Here is a 22,846-nt window from a genome sequence, read left to right as displayed (position 1 = left end):
AACCACATGGTGGCTCACAACCATTTGTAATGAGATCTGACTCCCTCTTCTGGAGTGTCTGAAGACAGCTACAGTGTACTTACATATAATAAAAATAAATAAATCTTTAAAAAAAAAAAAGAAAGTAAACTGGGCATCTGGCTTCTCCATATCTGGGAGTACTCACCCTGGGGTACTGTGTGAGAGACATGATACAGATCACACTGGCTAATAGATACAGTGTGTCTGAACAGGAGAAAACCTGTTCCAGGGGCCTCCTCCAGCCTTCTGGTTAGGGCCCTGGAGCAGTCTCTCAGAGGCATTTGTTCACACCCATGGAAGGAGGGCAAGAATTCTGGCTGAATTCCTGGCTGTGGGACCCCACCTAGGCATGTGGCATCGAGACATGCTCCCTGGGGCTGTGCCTGTGACCCCCACCTCTGGGGACCAGTCTCCAGGAAGCAGAACTTCTCAGAGTTGATGAGGGAGCACACTAACAGGATAGAGAACAGCCTTGTGCTAGCACAGGGAAGCCTGGGCGGGGCCCTGAGACGTAGTCTGTCCCCAGTGAGCGAGGATCACAGTGCCTGAGAGAGAATCCCTGGACTTCACTCCATTCTCCCTGTGGGAAGCTCAGCCTGCGCTGTGGTATGGAAGGGTTAACTCGAGCCCCACCCCTCCCCTGTCCTGCAGGCAACAAGGCTGCTGCTTTCTGGACAAAGCTTTGTCACGTGAGAGAGCCAGCTGTGGGGATTTCCCCAGCCGTGATGTGATGCGTGCATGCGTCTTAAGTGCATGCGTGCACAACCGTTTACGTGGCAGTCTGTGAGCTCAGGGGACCTGTCTAAACACTTGCAGATCAGGGGTGGGCCAAGTCAGGAGAGGCCCAGGGCCTCTAGCAGACACTGTGGTGGGGGAGGGGATCGACTGAACCAGGATCCCACCAGTCTCCATAGCGCTTTGCACCTTCATAGACTACTGTTTCCTGTAACATCCACCTTGCCACAAGGCTATATTGCTTATGGGTGCTTTGTTGTTGTTGTTACTGTTGTTTTGAGCCCTTGGAAGGCTTTGCCATGCAGTCTTCTGGGATTTTCTGCTGGGCCTGAGGGTCTGCCTTTGTACTTTGGTGCCCAGGAAGTCTTTCCTCAGCCTCAGAAGGCCTGCAAGGGGCTCAGGAGGGCAATTTTGGATTAGAGCAGCGGTTCTCAACCTTCCTAATGCTGTGACCCTTTAATATAGTTCCTTGTGTTGTGGTGAACCCCTCCCCCCCCAGCCATAAAATTATTTTCATTGCTACTTCATAACTGCAATTTTGCTACTGTTATGAACTGTAATATAAATTTCTGGTATGTGACACACACCCCCAAAGGGGTCTCGACCCACAAGTTGGTAATCCCTAGGCTAGATTAAGATGAGGGCCACAGGCATCAAATGAGCTTGGGTTCCCTTGAAACCAATGGAGTGAAGACTAAAGAAGGCTCCTGCCCCTTTCATCCACTGAGGTTAAACTGGACACTTGTTTCCCGTGTGATGGAATCGTAGTCAGGGTTAAGACAAAAGGAAATTCAGGGCTAACTGGAGACACACAACACTTTGAGTGTGTATGCTAAGATTGGAACCCAGGGCCTTTATACATTCTAGGCAAGTGTTCTAACACTAGAATATGTATCTAGCCTAGCTTAGCATGTTTTTATTCAACATCTATCATGTGCCAAATATTTGCTAAGATTATAATCCTAGTGGGTGTTCTGGAGGTGGTTAAAACAGTGAACAGTACAGGGCAAAGATAGGTGAGATAGACCAACCAACCTTTAAAAAATGCAAGCCGAGCCGGGCGTGGTGGCGCACGCCTTTAATCCCAGCACTCGGGAGGCAGAGACAGGCAGATTTCTGAGTTCGAGGCCAGCCTGGTCTACAAAGTGAGTTCCAGGACAGCCAGGGCTACACAGAGAAACCCTGTGTCAAAAAGCAAAACAAACAAAACAAACAAACAAAAAAATGGATATTCTGCTGCTAGCCCTCTACCGAAGGTTTTTGAGACAACCCTTCTCCCTCCACCAAAAAAAAAAAAAAAAAAAAAAAAAAAGGTCTAGACAGGAAGCCATTGAAGAGAAGTCTTAAAAAGTGTGATGGGGTGCTGAAATGTAGCTCTTCACAGTTGGGACCTTCTGGCAGGGGTGGGGAGGAACCCAGTTTTCTTTAAGGGGCTGGCCACTGAGAGTTTGACCATGCTCCAGCGAGAATATGGGTAGTACTCAGTGTACCTTTTTCTTCTTCTTTTGTTTTGGGGAGGTCACAAGGGTGGAGGGCATGGACCTGGGAGGAGTAGGAAATGAGTGTGATCATGTGATTGGGGTGCATTATGGGAAATTTCCAAATAAGCAATTAAAAAAATATTGGGTTAAGAAATGGGTATCCCCAATTTCAGTGCAGATAAGAGCCCTTACCTGGCCCCTGCAGCCTGTGAGCCCTGTTACCATAAGGTCTTTGGGGAACTCCCTGACTGAACTCTCCCAGGCTACCTCAGTGAGCCTGAGAATAGAAGAAGGACACGCCGTAGAGGTGGCCTGGATGGAATCAGGGAGGTAGCCAAGGGTGCCAGACTGCCTCAAGCCAGGGGCTTCCAGGGCAGACAAGATCGCTCAGTGGGGTACACTGTGGCCATACTGTGTGTGTGTCCTCCTGTGGCCATACTGTGTGTGTGTCCTCCTGTGCTGAGGATAGCCAGTGGAGCTGGATCAGCAGAAGGGCCCCAGCAGTGCATGTGGACCGTGCTCACTAAATAGCTGGCCGTTGATTCTTTGATGATCTGATAGCCAGAGTCCAGAGTGAGAGACGGGATGTTCTACTCCGGATTGTCCTGGATGGGAACGTCCGTCCTGAGTGAGCATGCTGCCCTTGACTCCTCCCTACAGCCCTTCCCTCCTCCCTTTTGGCTTCTGAAGGAGTAGCCAAGGAGTGGGTGGATCCAGGACTATAGGCCTGAAGTGGCTGGATGACTGATTTATTGAAGTCACTGGCCTGTTTCTGTGCTGCCTCTGTGTGTATGTGAGCACACACAATGCCCTAGGTGGGGGCTGCTCAGGGATGGCTGCTTCTCTCTGTGTGTGAGCACACACAATGCCCTAGGTGGGGGCTGCTCAGGGATGGCTGCTTCTCTCTGTGTGTGAGCACACACAATGCCCTAGGTGCGGGCTGCTCAGGGATGGCTGCTTCTGTGTGTGTGAGCACACACAGTGCCCTAAGTGGGGGCTGCTCAGGGATGGCTGCTTCTCTCTGTGGGTGAGCACACACAGTGCCCTAGGTGGGGGCTGCTCAGGGATGGCTGCTTCTCTTTGTGGGTGAGCACACACAGTGCCCTAGGTGGGGACTGCTCAGAGATGTGGGTAGATAGCCTCAGGGAGACCTCTCAGTGAGTGGGGTGGACCACCAAGGCAGACCACCCGGTGGAGGGAGGGGCTGGGATGCTAGGATTCTCAGTCTTGAGTTTATTTCTTCTCTGCTACACACAAACGATAGAGCTCCAGGAAAGGTGAGGACCTGAGAGCTGAGGGGGAGGCCACACCCAAGGGGCTATGGGGGTCAAGCTGCAGCTGCTGGGAGCAGATGCTTAGCCCCGCCCACCCACTTCCCCACTAAGTGCTCCTCTGTCTGCCCACACATCTCCCCATGTGGCCACCTGTCTTTAAACGCTTCTGGTGTGCTGAGGCCCCTCCCTTTCCCGGGACAGCTGAGTGGTCCCGATGGTTGCTTTCCTTGAATCCCCTAGGCTGGACTGACCTGGTCCAAGCCCTGGCTTGGGAAGGCATCCTTTTCTTGGTCCTTTAAAAGCTGTGGAATCCCCCATCTCCCCACCTGAGCAGACAATCCGCCTGTCCGCCTGTTTTCCTTTCAGCGGCTCAGGCTACAGGGTTCAGTACATTCCTGCCCTAGGTTGGGCTGCCCCTGTGTACCCTGGATTCTGGGAAAGGCAAGACTCTCGGGGAAGAAGACCTTTGTAGCTGCAGGCAAAATGTGAGAACCTGGTTGCTTTTACAGAGAGGAACGCAGCAGAAATAAATAAGGCCAGAGGGGAAGACCAGAAAATGATGTCTCCATTAGGGCCCCTTTGTTCCCAGTTCCTGGTCTGCTTGCTTGGGCTCTGACACCATCTCTTCCTTGCATTGGGGTCTTGGGAAAGGACCTTAACTCCCCTGAGCCTCAGTTCCCTCCTCTGCAGAAGGCAGATCGATTACTGTCAGGATTCAGTAGGAAACTGTATGTTACATGTTCAGAATCTTGTCCTTGTCCCACCTCCCTCGGGTTGAGTAAGGAGTGCTGCCATCTACCTGAATCTTAAGCAAGTAGTGCTCTCTCTCCCTCTCCCTCTCCCTCTCCTCCCTCTCCCCCTGCCCCTCCCCCTCTCCTTCTCCCTCTCTCCCCCACACCTCCAAGTCACCATGTGGTCTTCTGGACTGCGTGATAAGACCAGGAAGCCAAAGATATAGCAGAGAGAGGGGATTGGAGGCACTTAGGATTGTCTTGTCCTTCTGGTCCCCAGTGGTAACTCAGCCCTACTAAACTCCTTAAGCACTTTCACCCACTTGGCTTGGAAGCCTGTAGCCCAGCCAGTTAGGGCTTTGGCAAAACCAGTTACATAATTTAAAACATGAAAACAGGGACCCTCTTGTTCATAAATGATGGATGATTTCAATCCCACTACAGCATTAAGCTAGCCTTGTGTCAATGTAGAGGATTCCAGAAGGCTACACAGAGGGTACCTCTAGGAAGCCAGCCCTACCTGAGAGGCTTGGAAGAGGATGCAGGGCATGCAGGGGTACCCTTCTGTGGTGGCAATAACCCCTCACCCTTCCAAGATCCATGGTTTCTTTCCTCTGTGGGTTTGTATGAGGAGCTATGGCTTTTGTTCATGCCCTGGGCTGCCCATCTGAGAAACAGTTTTTCTTAGGTCATGTTCTGTTATAGGAACGGGATGCCTGAAACAAGGTCTCATGGAGCCCAGAGTGGCCTCCAAACTGCTGTGTAGCTAAGGATGACCTTGAGACTGCTGCCTCTGCCTCTCAAGGGCTGGAGTTACCCGGAAGGACACCACACCTGGGTTTATGAGGTGCTGGGGTTTCACACACACTAGGCAAGCATTCTGCCAAGTGAACCCTCTCCTCTGTCTCAAGAATGAGTAATTCATAAAGAAAGAGCTTTAGCCAGGTATAGTGGTTCACACCTTTAATCCTAGCTTCGGGGAGGTGGAGGCAGGTGGATCTCTGGGAGTTTGAGACCAGTCTGGTCTACAAAGCAAGTTCCACGACAGCCAGGGCTGTTACACAGAGAAACCGCCCTGTCCTGGCTGGAAAACAAAACAAAACAGGAAGAAAGGGTTTATATTTTAGTTCAAGGTTCAGGAGGCCAAAGAATCCATGGTCACATAGCTGCCTCTGCTCAACAGCAGACAGCAGAGGGGCAGGCAGGCAGACAGGCGTGTGCAGAGGGGAGGAAAGGAGACCCAAGAGCTGTTGTGTGTGTTCCTGGCAGACAGTAGGTGTGACAGGGTGCTCTATTCATGAAAACAGTTACTGCTGCTACCATTTAATTCAGAGCTGCCCCCTACAGGCTGAAAGTGGTGGCCATGTTTCCTGATGACCTAGTCAAAAAGAGAAAGAAGCACAACGGAGTCTGAGAAACTTTAAGGAATTGGCCCTTTGCATAGTAGCAAGGGAAGGAGGGAGACGATTAGGATGCAGCCGTTACTTAAAAGCCTCACGGGTATGAACAATAGAATTCCCAAAGAGGGAGAGGTTTCTCCTGAGATCCAGAAGGCGGGAAGGGTGGGGGAGAACTGAGACTTTTCATTCCATGGGGCCTGGTGGAATCTTTGAGTTGTGAAAGCTGACCTGGCCCACCCTGGTCCCCTGAGCCTTTGGCTCACTGTCATCCTTCAAAGTTTGGGCAGTCGGCAGCCCTCTTTTGTTCCTCCAGCCAGGCCCGGAGTCCACTCCAGGTTCATTAGTTGGGAACGTGGAACTGAGTTATTCCCAGAGAAGCATCCTGCAGACTCGGTTTAGGACTAGATCAGGGTGTGTGGGGCTTGACTCTGTCGTTGTTCAAGGTTAGGCTTAGGGAGGGGGAGGGGGTGTCCTTTCCTCATCTAGACTAGCCAGAGCTTGTGGGAGCTTCTGGAAGTTCAAGGATACCTGCCTGTCATTTCTGGCTTCCTCTTCATCACTCGGACCTGACAGGAGACAGGGTCAGCCTCTCAGGTGGGCACTAGACCCAGGGTCTGGCCACACCTGCAGAGATTGCATTTTTCTCTGGGCCTAGATTCTCACTGGCATTGCTGGCCAGCAGGGACAGTTGTGGCAAGAACGTGGGCATCCTGGATGAGAGGAAGAGTCTGTCTATCACCCCGGAATCCACAGCTTCTGCCATTACCTATTTCCCATCATGTCCCAGAGGCCTAACTCCTCCTCCCTGCCTCAGACCTCTGAAGAAGATGTGGGCCTCGTGTAGGGTCTTTTCGCTACCGTCTTACGGGAGGAGGAGAAGATCAGATTGCTAACTGTCCCACGTCAGCCACTGTAAATGGCGATGTGAGCACAAGGCTAGGTCTTTGCTCCTCTTGCTCCCCGCTCATCTCAGCCCCTGATGCCCTGTTCATTTTTTTCACTTCATGGATATAGCAAACACCCAACGGAACAATTTAAAGGGAGGATGGGCTTAATTTGGTGTCACGGATATCTGTCCATGATCAGTGTCAAGAATCTGCAGCTCGTGGTCCGACTGCTTCTCCAACTGTTCAGAGAGACTGTGGAGCGGAGCTCTAGCTGCTGCAGTGGCCCACCAGGAGCCAGCCTTGGAAAGTTAAAGGGCATAGTTTCAGCCCTGGCTTCCGGTTTCTTGGTCCATCATGATGCGAACAGCTTTTGTTTTTGTGTTTGTTTGTTTGTTTGTTTGTTTGTGACAGGGTTTCTCGGTATAGCACTGGACTTTGTAGACCAGGCTGGCCTTCAAACACAGAAATCTGCCTGCCTCTGCCTCCCGAGTGCTGGGATTAAAGGCGTGCACCACCACGCCCAGCTGCGAACAGCTTTTACTCATGATGCTGCCCTGAGCTTCCCCACTGTGACAGCTGGAGGAGGGGGGACCATGGATACAAATGAAGCTTTTTTCCTTCAGCTGTTTCTGCGGGGTCACAGTAAGGCAAACAAATTCAGCCACATTGTTGTAACCTGTGGGGAGCTAGAATATCCTGGCAGCAGGGTCCATAGCAGAGCCAAGTTGTTCACCTCGCTGCAGCTCCCAAGAGTGAGAGAGAGAATGCGAGGGACACAGTGTATCTGTTGGGCCCTGCAGCCTGTGACCCACTCCTTCCTTCCAGGTAGGTCCCACTTCTTTCCACCTCTCTCCCATGAGGTCCAAGGCTTCAGGACCTCCTCCAAGTTCATCAGCTAGTAGCCAGACCTGTAATTCAGAAACATGGGGGAGAGGTTTCATAGTCAAACATAATGCAGCCTTCAAAGCTATCTCCTTTTAGGGGCTCAGTTTTCCAGAAATTAAACCTGTGTTCAAATGGTTCCTTTTTTTTTTTTTTTTTTTTTTTTTGAAAGATGGTTTTTTTCCAGTACTCATTTAATTTCATATGTTATGGCAAATACCAAGTTTCTGCCAGGAAAGTCTAGGACATCAGAGAACCACCGTAGAGATCAGTAGGTCTGAATGCTGTGGTTGTTAGGTGTTGAGTATTGAAGCCCAGAGAATTAAGCCCTGTGCCCAAGAGCTACCTCTCAGCAAGGCCAGGCACGCAGACTACCAACCCCACACCTCTCAGGCTGCATCCCCTTTCTGCAGGACTCTGGCTTCTTAGTCAGTAGAGAAGGGGGTGGGTAACGCAGCAGTTGGTTTGCGTTGGTCACAGCTGTTTCTTGGCTGTGCCTGCCTCTTGCCCCTGAGCCAACAGCAGCCCTGTCTGCCTGTTGGCCTGTGGGCCTGCTTGTATGAGCCAGAGGCTCTCCTCTGTTCATCAGAACGAGGTGGAAGGGGTCCTTCCCACCCCAGGAGAGAGCTTGCCAGAGCCGGTTGGGTTTGCTCTTCAAATCCAGGGATTGGATCCCTTTTTAAAAAGACAGGCATGTTTCTAGTCCATTCCATTTTCCAAGACGGGGAAGAAAATACCTGCTTTTGGAGGTTGAAGCAGCATGGGTCTGAGCTCAGGTGGCTATCCTCTGGCCACATCTGGCCTACCTTGTGCTTCTGTGAATAAAACTATTGGAAGATAGCCCAGTCACTGTTTTTACTATAATCACCGGATTACTTATTTATTTAGTGTGTATGTGTGTTTCACTGGAGATTGACCCTAGGTCCTCAAACATGCTAGGCAAACACTTTACCATGGAGCTACACACTCCCAGCCCTCTTTATATTTTGAGACAGAATCAAAGTGGCCCACGCAGGCTTTGAACTTCTGGTCTCCTGCCACCACCTCCCAAGTGCTGGGATTTGAGAGTTTTCACCGCGCCCAACCCGCTCTTCACTATAACGGTAGAGCTGAATGGGCTTCCCAGAATCCACCTGGCCCCAGCACCTAAGATAAGTCCCCCACCCCACCCTCACCCCCACCCACCACCCCTCCCGGCCCCTGGCCTAACAGAATAATTTTTCCTGGGCTGTTTGCATCCAGGCACAATGCCTTTCTGTGGCTCACTGGAAGAGATTTGCCTTTCTCAAAATAATTCCTCACGAGGAACCCAAAGGGAAGCACAGAGGGAAACAGGAGAAATCCGTGGACTCGGGCAGCTCTCCACCCCAACCCCACTCTGCTCTCAGCCCTTTTTGCCTGCAGCTACTTAGAGCCTTGGTGGTCTTCAGCATGTCTGTCCTGTCTCAGCTCCGTGAGGACAGTCCTGCCAGCTGCCAGGCTTGGCGAGAGGCTCTGGTCTCAGCCCCACCTCTGTTCCTCTCGAATTCCAATGGACCCAACTTGAGGGCAATGGTGGGAAGTGTCTCAAACGAGATGCAGGGGTTTCTTGGTGGATGTAGCACAATGTACCATTCAGTTACCATCCCTGCATCCCGGTCCATGATGCCCTCAGAGCTGAACGAGTCTGAGAGCCGGGCTCATGCTAGCTACACTGTAGAAAGAGTTGCCAGCACCGTGGTTAACCTTAGTAAGCACTGTCGTATGTCATATGTCGTATGGCCATATGTTGCCTATTGGTATCATTTAGTCATCCCAGTAGCCAAGAAGGCGATCATATCGCTTTACCCTGAATTTTACAAGTTCAAGAGTAGGCTGAGAGGCTGGAGTGTCGGCTCAGTGCTTAGGAGCACTGGCTGCTCTTCTGCAGGGTTTGGCTCCCAGCACCCTTCTGGTGGCTCGCAACCATCTGTAACTCCCATTTCAGGAGATCCCATATCTCTTCCGGCCTCCGCAGGCGCCAGGCATGCAAGTGATGCCCAAACATTTGCAAGCAAATCACTCCACACATAGAATCAAATAAAAATAAAGTTATGGGGGGCTGGTGAGATAGCTCAGTGGGTAAGAGCACCCGACTGCTCTTCCGAAGGTCCAGAGTTCAAATCCCAGCAACCACATGGTGGCTCACAACCATCCGTAACGAGATCTGGCGCCCTCTTCTGGAGTGTCTGAAGACAGCTACAGTGTACTTACATATAATAAATAAATAAATCTTAAAAAAAAATAAAGTTATGGAAAGAAACGTATTTTAGAAAGAAGCAATAGGTTCCAAAAGATTCAGAATCTTACATAAAGGGTGGAGCCTGGAGAGAGGTGGAGTCTGGAAGGGATGGGGCTTGGGTCTGTACCCAGGTCTCAGATTGCAGAGACCTCTCGAAACTCTCCACAAACGCACTCTTGGGTTTACAGTAAAAGTTGAAATATCTGCTTCCCATTCTGGGGGGGGGGGGCAGATTTACTGAGCAGGCGTGGTGGGCATTGGACTCTGGTTGCCCCATCGGTGCGCCTACAGAAGATGGGCGGTGTATTAGCTGTGTAGCCTTGTGTGAGCTACTTGATCTCTCTGCTTCAGTGTGTCTGCAAAATGGACGGATAACGGTATCTGTTGTGGGTTTGCCTTCAACAGTAACTGAATAGCCCTTATGTCACGTATACAGTGCAAAGCTGGGTAGACCATAGTGCTGGACCAATGTTGGCTGCTATTATCTTCCGTGAAGAGGTCTGGAGTCAGGCTCCTCCCAACCCCAGGGCCAGTGCTAGGCGGTCCTCCTAGGGAGGACCTGCACACATGCAGCCCAGCATTAGCCTTGCGACTGTCTCCTGCAGCAGGGCTCTGCTCCAGGCATGGTTCCGTTCTGTCCCCTCCCCGTCTGAGAAATGTCTCCCTAGCAGTGTGAGGCCAGAGGTGTGTGACAACCTCCTGAGTCTGTCACAGGACTAAATAGCCCATTATGGGCAGGTAGTGCCTGTGGTGGCCTCTGGTGTTCATGGTGACCTTTGAGTCTGTGTAGGTGCTTGCTGCGCCAGCCTGCAACCCGAGTTCCATCCCTGGAACACACGTAAAGTGGGAAGAGGGGACCAATTCACTAAAAGTTGTCCCTGTAGCATGCACACTCAATGCGTACACACACACACACACACACACACGCTAAAAACATTAGAAACACATTAGAAATGTTCATCGCAGTGAACAGGTAAGGAGCTTTGTACGCCATCACAGATCACAGTGCTGGTGGTATACTACTCTGTCCTAGCCGGTGATGACAGGTCCCTCATAGCAGTCCAGTTTTATCCTCAAGAGACAACATAACCGTGTTTCCCGGGTGAGGAAGCAGAGGCGGGGACAGGATACCCTTGTCCGAGCCTGGAATACAGTCCCCGCTATTTCCCAGGGGTTGCTTAAGATCATCGGAAAACTCAGATATTTTCATTCCAGTTCATAACAGGAACAAAATTACAGTTATGAACCAGCAGCGAAAATATATTTATGGTACGTGTGGGGTGGTCCCCACAGCACGAGGAACTGTATTAAAGGGTCGCAGCACCAGGGAGGTCGAGAACGACTGCTTTAGGGGGCAGTGTTTTCTCCCTTGGGTGCAGCTGTGGCAAGAGATGAACAAGACTTGAAGGCATAGTATATGTGGTATGTACTTGAAAACTACCCTGACATTTGAGGTCCCGGGTCTGGTCTGCTGAGCCTGCTGGCCTCTGACAATCCGTGGAGCCACCAGGCCCCATGGGACCAGCCTCCCACATGGCTACAGAGGCAGAGGGGCTGCCTTCTCCAGCCCACACTAAAGCCCAATCCCATTGCAGGGAGGGCCTGGGTCAGGAGTCTGCTTCAGAGGATCCTGTGTTTCGACAGACACCTCATTATCCCAGCCAGCCTCTGTAATCATACAGGCCTACGCCCAGCAGTCATCCCCAGCCAGGAAATCATTCCTCCCCCTCCCCCGCCTTCCGCCCAGGGCGCCCTGAACCTCCAGTGTCTGCAGCCACTGCTTCGGTGGCCCTCCTGCCTGCCTAACGGTTTTCTCTCCTGCTTCTCCTTGCTCTCTCTCGGGGACCTGGAAGTGTGGTTGTCCAGCTGGGCTGAGTCTCCCAAGAAGGACGTGACAGGTACTGCCTTGCGTGCATGCGTGTGAACATGTGTGTCCCAGCATGTGTGCTGAGGCGCTGGTGCCCACAGGCGTCCTTTAGGCATGCCTCCCTTCACCTGCATGCGGGGCTTTTCCACTCCCTGGGCCCCCTGCCTGCAGGGAGAACCCTTTACTGTCCTCAGATGAGCCATGGAGCCTGGTAAAGTGGTGACCAAGTATCAGAGTGAGTGAATGTGTACTGGACCAGTGCCTGTGGGTCTGAATCCCGGCTCAGCCCTGCCCTGCCTGTGCTGCCCTGCAGGGGTTGCACAACCTTCCCAAAGGCACATAATGTGCATTGCTGTGCTAGGCCGAGGGTGGGCTGCTGTCATCTTTGGCCTTATCACAGTGACCTTTCCAGGAGAGTAGCCAGAGACAGCCGTCTCTAACCTGAGGTACTCAGACCCTGATAACCAAAACCTACCTTCCAGAGATCTCTCTGGGGAGCAACAGATCTGGAGTACAGGAGGGACCTTTCTGTGAGTGTGACGAGTTGGACCACAGCCCCCATTTCCTAGTAGTCCAGACCTTGGAATCACCTCAAGGCCTCTAGCTGCCCGGTGAGGTGCCCAGGGACTTAGCCTGTATCTGGTCCATCTGGGTGGAGAGTCAGTTTAGCCTTGGCTATGGTGCTTGGAGTCCATGGTGGAAGAGGGGTGGCATTCCACGAGGGTCTTCAACAGGAGCCTTCCCTTTGAAGAGCAAATATTCCGGCTGAAGGGGATGGGGAGGTATGGTAGATGGTTAGGGTAAGAAGGAGTCTTGGGCCAGTTGCTGGGTCAAAGTTCAAGCTCCACCCCCCAGGCCTGCCTCCCATCGCTGGCCGCTGTTGGCATGGAAGCTGCTGAGCCTCCTGGAAGAGAGGCCAGGAGAGAAGGAAGGCAGTGGGGGAGGACCCCCTTCCCTCCTGGTTGTCCCATACTGTTCCCTATGACGCTGGCCTGGGCCTGAGCTAGTCACTGGGCTCCTGTCCCTCTTTCCCCTCTGATCACGCCAGTGAGCCAGAGCGCACTTGGCCCACAGCAATACATTCTATTCACCAGACGTATAGCTGGGAGGCCAGCAGGCCCAGTGCAGCCTGGGAGGAACTGGCCGTGAGGGACCGTTGGGTCTTGGTGGGATGCCCAGGGTGGGAAGTGTTATGGAGAACCTGTGGTAGAGCTCCCATAAGGCCTGGCTTCCAGAGATGAGTCCAACTCTCTGGACCCAGAGGCAGTCCCCCCCCCCCCTAGTCCCCACCCTAGAGTGCAGGGACAGCCAACTGAGTCCAAGGCTACAGTGTCCTAGCTTTGGTTTCTCTGCTGGAATGTTGGGGGAATTCTCTTAGACAGGAAACTCAGAGGTGACGGGCTAGTGCCAGAGATCTCAATGGGTAGGGGTCCTGGGTCTGCTTAGCCTGGCATCCAACCCGCAGTGGCTCGGGAGGCTCTGAGCTGGCTCTCTGCAGCTGGTAGGCCCATGCCTGCCTGGAGGTGGGTCTAGGAGAGGCATATTGGAGAGAAATGTGTTTAACCCTCTCCACCCTCCTGGTGCTGTACCTTTTTCCATGAGCTGCTTCTGGTAGGGAGGCTTTTAGTTCCTCCCAAGGCTCCCGTAGCCTCTGCTCTCTGAACAGCTGTTTGTGCTTTACACAGGGCTCTCGCCCCTGTCACTTCAGTGCCTTCGCAGACCTTCTCCTGTTCCTGTTTACAGATGAGGACCCTAAACTCAGGAAGGGTAAAGGTCACAGAGCAAGCAAGGGCAAGGCAGAACTGCACCCCAGAGCCTCTGACACTTATGCTAAGTTTGTGTTCGGGAATGTTGGGTGATGGCTGTGTCTGGGTCATGTCCTATGGCACCAGCATCAGAGGTGACTAGTCTGAAGCACATGGTCTAGTTGGAGAGCCATTCCCACCCAAGAGCCTGAGAGAGAACGAGAGATGCTACGTGCCTGGTGTGCTCAGGGAGCTTCCTAAGAGGCAGGAGATGCTTAGGTAGACTTGAGATGGGAAAGCATGTAGGGCGACAGTAGGGCCTACAGGAAAGGCTTAGGAAGAATGCACATGGGGGCATCGTGGGTGCTCAGTTCATGTGCTGAATAATGGATGCTACATGGAATGGTGGAGGAGTGTCAGAGGACCAGGGGAGCACCAATCACAAGAAAGACTGGGTTTGAATTTGCCCCTTATTCTCTAAGTCATGAGGAGCCTTTGAGGGTGTGGAAGCCAGGAAACGACTTGGCAAAGGTCTGCTGTAGAAGCCTAAGTTGACAACAATCCCCCCTCCCCCAAATTTCTATTCAGATGGTAATCGGAGGAATACAGGTGTTGAGGCTGGGGTAGGGTAGAGACCCTTAGGTAGGCTGAGCCAAGGACTCTACTAAAGCATAAGGACCCACGTCTTGTGCAAAGGCCCCTTCTAACAGAGGAGAGGCAGTGCTCTCTAGAAGGGCCCACCCCTCTGAGCAGAGCCAAAACCTCATCTGAGCACAAGGGGCTCCCTCCCCCTCCATCAGGCAGACGCCTCCAGATCCCAATTTTCCAGGCCTTGCCTGCCTTGGAGGGGATCCAGGGCTGCTGCTACAGATGACATCACCGCCCACCACCAAGCCTTTTCTCATCTTAGTGCCTGCTATCACCGCTGCGCAGCAGCACCCCAAGAGGTAGATGCCCGAAGAGGGGAGAGCTGGGAGCCTGTTGGCACTGGGGGTGAAAAGGAGGGAGGGAGGGAGGGAGGGAGGGAGAGAGAGAGAGAGAGAGCGCGAGAGAGCCCCACAGCTAGTGCAGCTGTCTCCCAAGAAGAGTGACAGCTTGCCTGCCCATGCTGTGTGACCCTGGAGAAAGTTTTCTTCAATTTACCTTCCTGAGTCCCAGAATGCTAGCCTAGCCTTTAGAGGATCTAGCCAGTTTTCCAGGCAGACTGTGGATGAGGCCCGTGAGTGTGTAGATTTTTCCTCTGCTTTGAAATCTTGCCTCAAATTTTTCTTGGCTTGGATCAAAATGAGCTGATATCTGTCCCCTTGCTGGCACCTCTTCTTTGTCCTCACATCCCTGTCTGCCATCTGGCCTCGATCCCAGGGCTGCTTGTTCCTCATTGCCCCAGCTTCTTGTCCCTTTCCCCGCTTCCTGGTCACTTATTGTCCCCCTGTTTGGGATCTAAGGCCCTTCCTGCTTTATCCAGACGGACACATAGTCGCAGCGTCTATCTGGAAGTACGTCTGTTACACACTCAGTGTCTACCACTGATGGATGCCCGGGCTAGTCAACAGAGGTGACAGCATGGGTCTGTAAGAATCCCAAACTCCAGTGTTCACCTGGTGCCACCTGTGTGCCAGGTGTCTGGGGATGCAGGTGGGGCAGGGTCCTTCTTAGAGACTAAGAGTCAGCGGCACCTGTAGGCCACGTGTGCCGCAGGAATTAAGAATGTGCTCAGTGGCATAGACTCGGGTACTGTCTGTCCCAGCTGAGGAGGCTGCTTCCTCTCGTGACATTCACGTTGCACACGTGCAACACGAGGCTGTGTGGAGCCTACTGTGGGAACTGTGCTGCAGTTGGGTGCTGAGTGTGGACTGACCCCAAGAGGCCCTGATGAGGACTTGCGTGAGTGGCGCTGCCGGGACTTGGAAGCTCTCAACTGCTACAGAACTCCTGCCGCTGGCCCCCACGCCCCCATTTGGATCTTGTATTCTCCCTCATTTTTTCACACTTAAGGTCCTCTCCTCTCGGTGTCTGGCTGCTTTTTAGTTGTGCTACACTTGCATTGACAAGCACTTATATCCCCTAGGGCACAGTTGAGAGGGTGACAGGGGGTGGCGCCTGTCAGCCCAATGCCCAGTCTGTTGCTAGCTGGTGCAGAAGTTGCCGACTGTGTGTACAGAGGCGGGGCTGCCCGTCTGCCCAGCTGTTGGTTGTGCTCCTGCCTGAAATTCAATTCTGGCTTCGCAGGGGGCTGCCTGGGGCTTGCCTGCGTGCACTCGTGGGGTACCTCAGCTTCTGAGTCTCCAAAGGGCCCAGCTGTGGCTGCAAAGCCCCACATCTGTGAGAGAAAAGTACCAGGCCCATGGGAGGCTCTCCCAGGAGAGCCTCTTGATTTCCTAGCATCTTCTGGCCACAGACCCTGAAAGACCCTTCTTCACAAAGGACACAGAGGTCTAAACAGTGCCTCTCACTTTGGCTGCATATCTGAACCGTGGGACAAGATGGGCTATGCAAAGTGACTCATGCTGAGGCCCCACCCGTTAAAGCTGGCTCTCTGAAGCCTGGGCATGAGAGTTTGAGGATTAAAGGCTCCTGTGACATGTCTAAGCAAAGGGTCATTGTGTCAGAAGGACAGTGTGTGTGTGTGTGTGTAAACAGACCAGAATTCTGTGATTAGAAGAGAGGCTGACTTGAACCTTCGGAAAGGCCGTGAGTGAGTGTTTCGGCTGTCTCTATATGAGCTGTGGGAACTACATGCGCCTCTTCAGCTCCTCTCTGAGCCTCTCATTAATTTATGAGGTAAATGGGAAGAGAAGGGCCGTCTCGAGGTGGACTGAAGCCATACCTGCCTGGCATGTGAGTCAGACTCAGTCATGCAGAGGGAGGGGTGTGTCCGAGGGGTGAGGCACCACAAGAGACTGGAAACGCTGGGCCATTTCTATGGCCACACTAGTGGTGTTAAGCCCCAACCTTCCTGACCGTTGGTAGAGGTTTGCATTTGTTTTGGTTTCTGAGACAGGTTTCTTGACTGGCAACCCGGGCTGATGTTGAACTCCTGATTCTCCTGCCTCAGCCACTACTGTGGGAATTCCAGACTGACTGGCAACTATATGGTTGTAAGAAATGTACTAGGAATTCCCTCGGGGGTGGAGCGTCTGGGAAGGCTTCCTGAAAGAAGTGATTGGTCATTTTCTGGCTTGTGGACTTGTATAAGGCTAGCAGGGCATACTGTCTTTGGGAGTGTCCACAGTATCACTTGAAGAGCAGAAAAGATTTGATGGCACATCCAGCCATATACCCTTTAAGCCGAGATGTCACCCAGCCTGTCCATTGGCCAGCCTGGTGCTTGTTTAATGAATGTCACACCGATACAGTGGCCAAACAGGACAAAGAACTGCCTTGCTCCTGGAAGCAGGACTCACGGGCCCTCTCTCTCATACACCCTGGCCTTTGACTCCAAGGCTTTTAAAACTTCCCAGCACTTAAAGACAAGGGGAACCGGGCAGCCTCTGCGGGCAGAGATGGCAGAGAGACCCAGGAAGGCTCCCCTGGAAAGCCTAAAGCTGCTGTCTGCCTGGCCCCTGGAGAGCCAGGACAGGAATGGAGCCGAACTTGAGGAAAAGTTGGCGTGGGGAGGGAGGGGCCCTCGGCTCTGCCAGCACTGGCGCTGGGACTTTCTTCTTGGGTTTCAAGTAAACAGTCTGGGCCCTCCTCCCATCCCCTGCCTCCACCCCCAGCTCCTCATTCGATGGGTCTCATGTGTTTCTATTTAAGGGTTGCGAGTAAGCCCTAGTGATTGGCGGCCTCAAAGCCTCTTGACTCTTTGCTGGACCTCGGCTGTGGAGTTCTCTCCCTCCTAAGGGGAGCCCGGCTGCCTTTTCTCTCCTGGTTTACAGGCTTAGGGTAGAGGCAGCCAGCCTCCTGGACCTCCCAGCCCTCTCTCTTCTTTCTCGCCCCTGTGCTCTGGCCTCAGCCTTCATGGGCCGCCCACTGTGCTCCTGTGGTCCCGCTCTCACACCCCGGCCAGCCCCAGAGTCTGGAGAGATGGGAGGCCCCGGGCCTCTCTGCAGACTCCCCCATGCCGGCCTGTGACTAACTCTTCGCACGCACGCAGCAGCAGGCTTTTCCCTCAATTTCCTTGGCTTCCGTCTCTGCCTGTCTCTGCCTCTCTCCACCCCCTTCTCCTCCCCCCCGGCCCCTGGCTCCCCATGTCCCCCGGTCCCCGCGGTGCAGCGGGCCGGTGTGGGGCCTTGCTATATGGCCTGTCCTTGGGGCCCGGCAAGCTGCGAGCCCCGGCTACGGGCTGCTCCGCGGTGCAGAGCTGGCGACCGAGCAGCCTCCCTCGAGGGCGATGGACAGAGGGCGCCCCGGCCGCGGGGCTACAGCCGGCCGCTGGCTCACCGCGTGCTTTCTGCCCTCGCCAGGTGCCGACACCAACGCCGAGCCCATGATCCTGGAACAGTACGTGGTGGTGTCCAACTATAAGAAACAAGAGAACTCGGAGCTGAGCCTCCAGGCCGGGGAGGTGGTAGATGTCATCGAGAAGAACGAAAGCGGTGAGTGCGTGTCCACTCCTGGTTCCAGCCTGGCTCCTGGGCCCGGCTGGGTTTTTGTTCCTTTCCTCCTCCCCCCCACCTCTGCAGCTATACGTTATTTCCATCTGGCAGGGAGAGGGAGAGGGCTGAGGAGTCTGAAGTTCCCCTGTTGGTTTGGGCTGCAGGCCAGCAGTTTGCCTGGTGGTGGAAGAATGTCTCCTTGGCTCGAGGCTAATTAGCTGGCTTGTGCTAATGCAAGGCCAAGGTGGCATTGGTCCCTCATTTAGGGACTGACCCCGTGCCATCTGAGGCCCAGAGATGGTAGCTTTAGCTCAGAGGTGCCCAATGACAGCTTTCCCCGGTTGAGCTGTGTGTCTGCAGGCGAGGATCCAGGCAGGAGTGGGAGGACCCAGCCAGCTGGTGGAGAGGGCAGGCATGACATCACAATGGGTTCCAGAGTCCCCAGACCCCTAGCAAGATGTCTGAGGAAGGGCCAGGCCCTGTGGGAGGTTGGCTAGTGTCTGGCCAGTGAGTGGGTGGTGAGTTTGACCACCTCCTGCTGAGCTGGAAGCCACCAGGACTTGGGAAGAGGGCCCAGGCTCTGGATGAAGCCAGGTCCAGGAGGGGTCCTGCAGCAGGCCACTTTGTCATTACGAGCTGACAGAGACCATGCCCATGGCTTGGCAGGATCTGCTAGCTCCAGGGTTTTTGCAGAATGGATCAAAATCCCTTGATGCCTTCAGCAAGAAAAGGCACACTTGGCAGAGAGAGAAAAGTTAGTCTGTACGTGTTGCAGGGAGGGTCAAAGGGTCCTTGAAACCACAGCATCCTCTGCTACTTGCCCACAGCCTGCCCGGTGGGACTTAAAAAGATTCAGGATCATTTTGGTTTCAGTTTCAGTTTGCTGGGGGCAGGCCCTGTATATAGGTGTACCCCAGGGTCCTTCAAGAGGGAGGCCTGTCTTTGTTCCCTTCTAATATTTTGAAAGGAGCACAATCCAAAGGGTCACTGTGTCCATTCTGTAGATAGAATGACTGAGGCACAGAGAGCTGGAGCGGAAACAAGTCTCCTGAGGTCAGAAACAGTCCTCTGAATGATAAAGCCTCTGGGTAACTGCAGAGACCCTAAAGAAATCTCAGTGGATATCCGTTTTGGAGCACAGGGCTAGACTCCCCCTCCTGAGGCTGGTGTCGTCATTGTCCATATGAGAGTCAGGCTCTGTCCTTGTGCCTGGGTGGTTGGCAGTGACACTGCACACATGACAGAACGTGACCTGGTGTCAGATCTCGATTCCAAGTCAACAGCACACTGGTTCCCTTCCTATGTAAGTTTACGGTGTGGTCCTACCAGCCCTGTCTCCCTTATCTCTAAGGAAGCTGACATTGCTTTGGGGGTTGGCTGTGTCCCGAGTGAGTCTCTGAGGCCTCCTGGGGGATCTCTCAGGACAGAAGGAAAGGCAGCAGGGGAGGGAAGGCCTGTTCACTCGGGAGGTTGCTTCTAGGAAGAGCTGGAGCTTGCTTTTGGATGCAAGGCCACTTCCCTGGGGATTCTCCTGCTACCACACGTGCCCTGTCACACCACCACTGCTGTGTGATGCTGAGTAGCAGAAGGCAGTGAGCCTTGGAATCTTTGGGGTCAATCAGCCATTGGCCAGGATGACAGAAGAGCCCTGCTACGTGGTTCCAAGAGTCCAGGCTGAGTATGGTGGCACCTGCCTTTAATCCTAGCATTCAGGAGGCAGAGGCAGACAGTGTCTGTGACTTTGAGGCTAGCCAGGTCTATATAGTGAGTTTGAGGCTATCTGAGGCTAAATAGTAAGGCCCTGTCTCAAAAAACAACAACAAAAAGTCCCCAGGGATTCATTTGCCATTTTCCTTCCTGTTCCATATCTATGACCCATGGGCTCCTGCCTACGGTGAAGGAAGAACTCGGGGAAGGTGGTGTGGGTCTGTGTTAGAAACAGCGTGGTGGAGAATACCTGCTTTCCTGCTTGCCCCTGCCATCTGAGCAGCCCAGTCCAGCACAGAGACCGCATAAGGGAGCAACTGTGCTTAGATTGTAGCTACTACCAATAGGTGGGTAACTTCAGAACCCTTCATTTCTCTGGGCCTTACCTATTCCTTCTGTAACAGGAGGATACCCTCGTGGCTGCTTGGAAGTAGAGGCCAGAACAAACAGTCCCCTGAGCCCTACCTTGTGTCTGAACTGCTGGGGGACTCAGCAGAGCCTTTGGTGTCAGATGGTGAGAGCCTCACTATCTGTAGCTCTTCTATTGTTCTGGTGGTTTGTGGAGATAGCTATGTGTGTTTGAACAAGGATCTGGAATACTGTGGCCATCTGTCCATCATCTGTCCATCGAAACCAGGATGGCTTGGATGGACATCCAGGTTAACAAGAGAGACAGGGTAGAGGAGAGAAAGTTAGATGACCAGGCTTCAGACCCTGGGAAGTGATTCTCTGGCAGGGAAGCTGGAGGCTGGATTGTTGGGGGTTGTAGGTGAGGCGTATGCATCCTGTGAGCTGGTTTTGGAAGGAGTGGTGGGTGAGGCTTCTGAGCTCTGGAACAAAGACCCAGTTGTGATGCCTTTGACCCGGGACATGGTGAGCATGTTGCAACATTTCCACTGGCATTGTCAGGCAGCAGCCCTGGTGACTACCACCCCCTAGTCCTCCCATTGGGTGCAGGCCTCTGCCTGTGTGCTCTTTCACTTAGCTGGGAGTTGCTCAAATGGAGTGTCCATGGAGATACACAGCAACCTCTGGCTCTGCTTGTTTGTCAGAGGTCCCCTGTGACCTTAACTACAGCCACAAGGTAATAATGTGGGATGTGGACATGCCAGCACCAACCAAGTGTGGCTGTCATCCATCTAAAGCCGCCTGCATGGAAGGTGATTCCAAGTCCATAAACAGTCAGGGCCAGGCCCCAGGCTCCAGATTGAGTTGGACAGTTCTCCTAGTATCACGGAATATTCCCCTGTGGGAGGAAGCACTTTAATCATTCTGTAGCTAAAGTTATAGGCAAAGAGTTTAGGTGACTCTTAGAATCCAAAAGCTGAGCTCTCTCCCTCCAAAAAGGCCCCGGGGAAGGCCAAGAGTTCGCTGATCTTCAGCACTGAGTGGGTATCCCGTGTTGACGATATGTAGATCAGTGACATGGACTGGTCATGATGGTCCTTGGTCTCCCTGAACATCCTTGGCAAACGATGTTGCTCGGATCCTGCTGTTCACAGATAGTGGGGCAGTAGTGATCAAATTGACCCTTTGAACTTGGAGGCAGGCATCAGTTGAGAAGATCTCAAGGAGGTGGTGTGGGGCTGGAGAGATGGCTCAGCAGTTAAAAGCACTGACTGCTCTGCCAAAGGTCCTGAGTTCAATTTCCAGCAACCACATGGTGGCTTACAACTATCTCTAATGGAATCCAATGCCCCCTTCTGGTGTGTCTGAAGATAGCTACAGTGTACTCATATAAATAGAATAAGTAGGTCTTTTTTAAAAAGAAGGAGAGGAAGAGGAAGAGGAAGAGGAAGAAGAAGAAGAAGAAGAGGAGGAGGAGGAGGAGAAGAGGAAGAGGAAGAAGAAGAAGAAGAAGAAGAAGAAGAAGAAGAAGAAGAAGAAGAAGAAGAAGAAGAAGAAAGGTGATGTGTTCCCACGCTGAAGATAGCCCTCCTCGAGAATCATATATATGGGCAGAAGTCACAAGCACCTTTTTGATCAAATACAAAGAGCCCATGTAGGAGGACTATTCTCCTCTGGTCAATGGGATCACATATCGGCCAATGCAATCACATAGCAGTCAATGGGATCTCATAGCGGCTTTGGTAGCTTTACCATTCAGCAGGCTATGCCAGGGCCTGCAACAGCCACTGTTCCTTTTTGGAAACCCCTTGACCCTTTAGCCTTTGGTACCTGATATGTCTCCTTGTATCTCGGAGACCATATCAGCTGCACGTTCTGGCAGGCGCATCTGGTCTGACGTCTGCAGACTGGTGATGTCAGGGTCCCGGTTGCTAGTTTCCATGTTGAGCAAAGCTGCCTCCAGCTTTCCAGGATTGCTTCCTTCCAAGACTGCAGCCAGGGCAGGGAGTGTGGAGATGAGTCAACAGAATTTCTCCTGCTTCAGCTTTCATCCCGCGTCTTCGCTTCCTTCCTGGCATTGGCATGGTACACGGAAGGTTCTTCCCCTTGCTTGGAAGCAAGGGATTTTGAGCTCTTGTCAATCCACTCAGATTCTCAGTGAGAAAACTAAGCCTTAGAAATCTTTATCCTCCCAAGCAGTGCTTCAGTACATTTGATCTGTAACTAAAGGCTGGGAATTCCTCCGATTTGCTCAAGAGACTATTGAAAGGCTATGGGAGAATCTTGCAGAGTCAAGAGTGAGATGTGAGTCCCAGCCTGGGGAGGCTGAGGCTGGGACTGGGAGCAAAGGTCAGCACGGGCCTTGCTCTTGTCCTTCCTTGGCTCCATCTCTGCCTCCACCTTGTGCTCAAATGTGTGTGTGTGTTCATCCACTCTAGATGCATGTGCACGCGTGTGAGTGTATATGTGTGCGTTTGCACATGTGTGTGTGTGTGTGCTTGTACACATGTGAGTGTGTATGTGCATGTATGTGTGCATCCACCGTATATGCATATGCACACGTGTGAGTGTGTGAGTGTGCGTGTGTGTCCCTCGCCCTCCTCTTTGGTACCACACTTATTCAGAGCACAGCTGTGCACTTCTCCTTACTGCACACCAGCGAATCCTCCTCTCGTCATCCAAGATGGCAGCTCGTTTACACCAGGTGATTTGTGAGCCCCAGCCTCCTTGATTTTTCTGTTGAGATAGCTACCAACCATTCGCTATAGCCTCCGGTTCTGAGTTCATTATTTAAAGTTTGAGCTGGAAACTTGCACACTTGTGGCCCTGGTTCATGGCCAGGCTGAGGCAGGAGAATCGTTTGAGTCTACAAGTTGGAGGCTCATCTGAGAAACAGGGAGATATCCTGCCTTTCACACACTCACACACACACACACACACACACACACACACACACACACACACACACAC

The 22,846-nt window shown here is 52.8% G+C and overlaps 1 protein-coding gene across 3 annotated transcripts in view; it reads left to right on the top strand.

The window, feature by feature from the left end:
• The window catches only part of Sh3pxd2a (SH3 and PX domains 2A), a 197,129-nt gene that overhangs the window by 130,863 nt on the left and 43,420 nt on the right, over positions 1-22,846 (top strand). For 2 of the 3 annotated variants that reach the window (XM_029472597.1, XM_021151843.2), the window contains exons 7-8: positions 11,525-11,569; positions 17,690-17,821. In XM_029472597.1, the coding sequence (XP_029328457.1) occupies positions 11,525-11,569; positions 17,690-17,821 (177 nt within the window). The remainder of the gene's footprint in view (positions 1-11,524; positions 11,570-17,689; positions 17,822-22,846) is intronic. The other variant, XM_029472596.1, reaches the window with a different exon arrangement.

This window comes from Mus caroli, chromosome 19 (genome assembly GCF_900094665.2).
Source record: "Mus caroli chromosome 19, CAROLI_EIJ_v1.1, whole genome shotgun sequence".
In the NCBI taxonomy this organism is placed as follows: Eukaryota; Metazoa; Chordata; class Mammalia; order Rodentia; family Muridae; genus Mus; species Mus caroli.
This window is presented reverse-complemented; position numbering and strand designations above follow the sequence as displayed.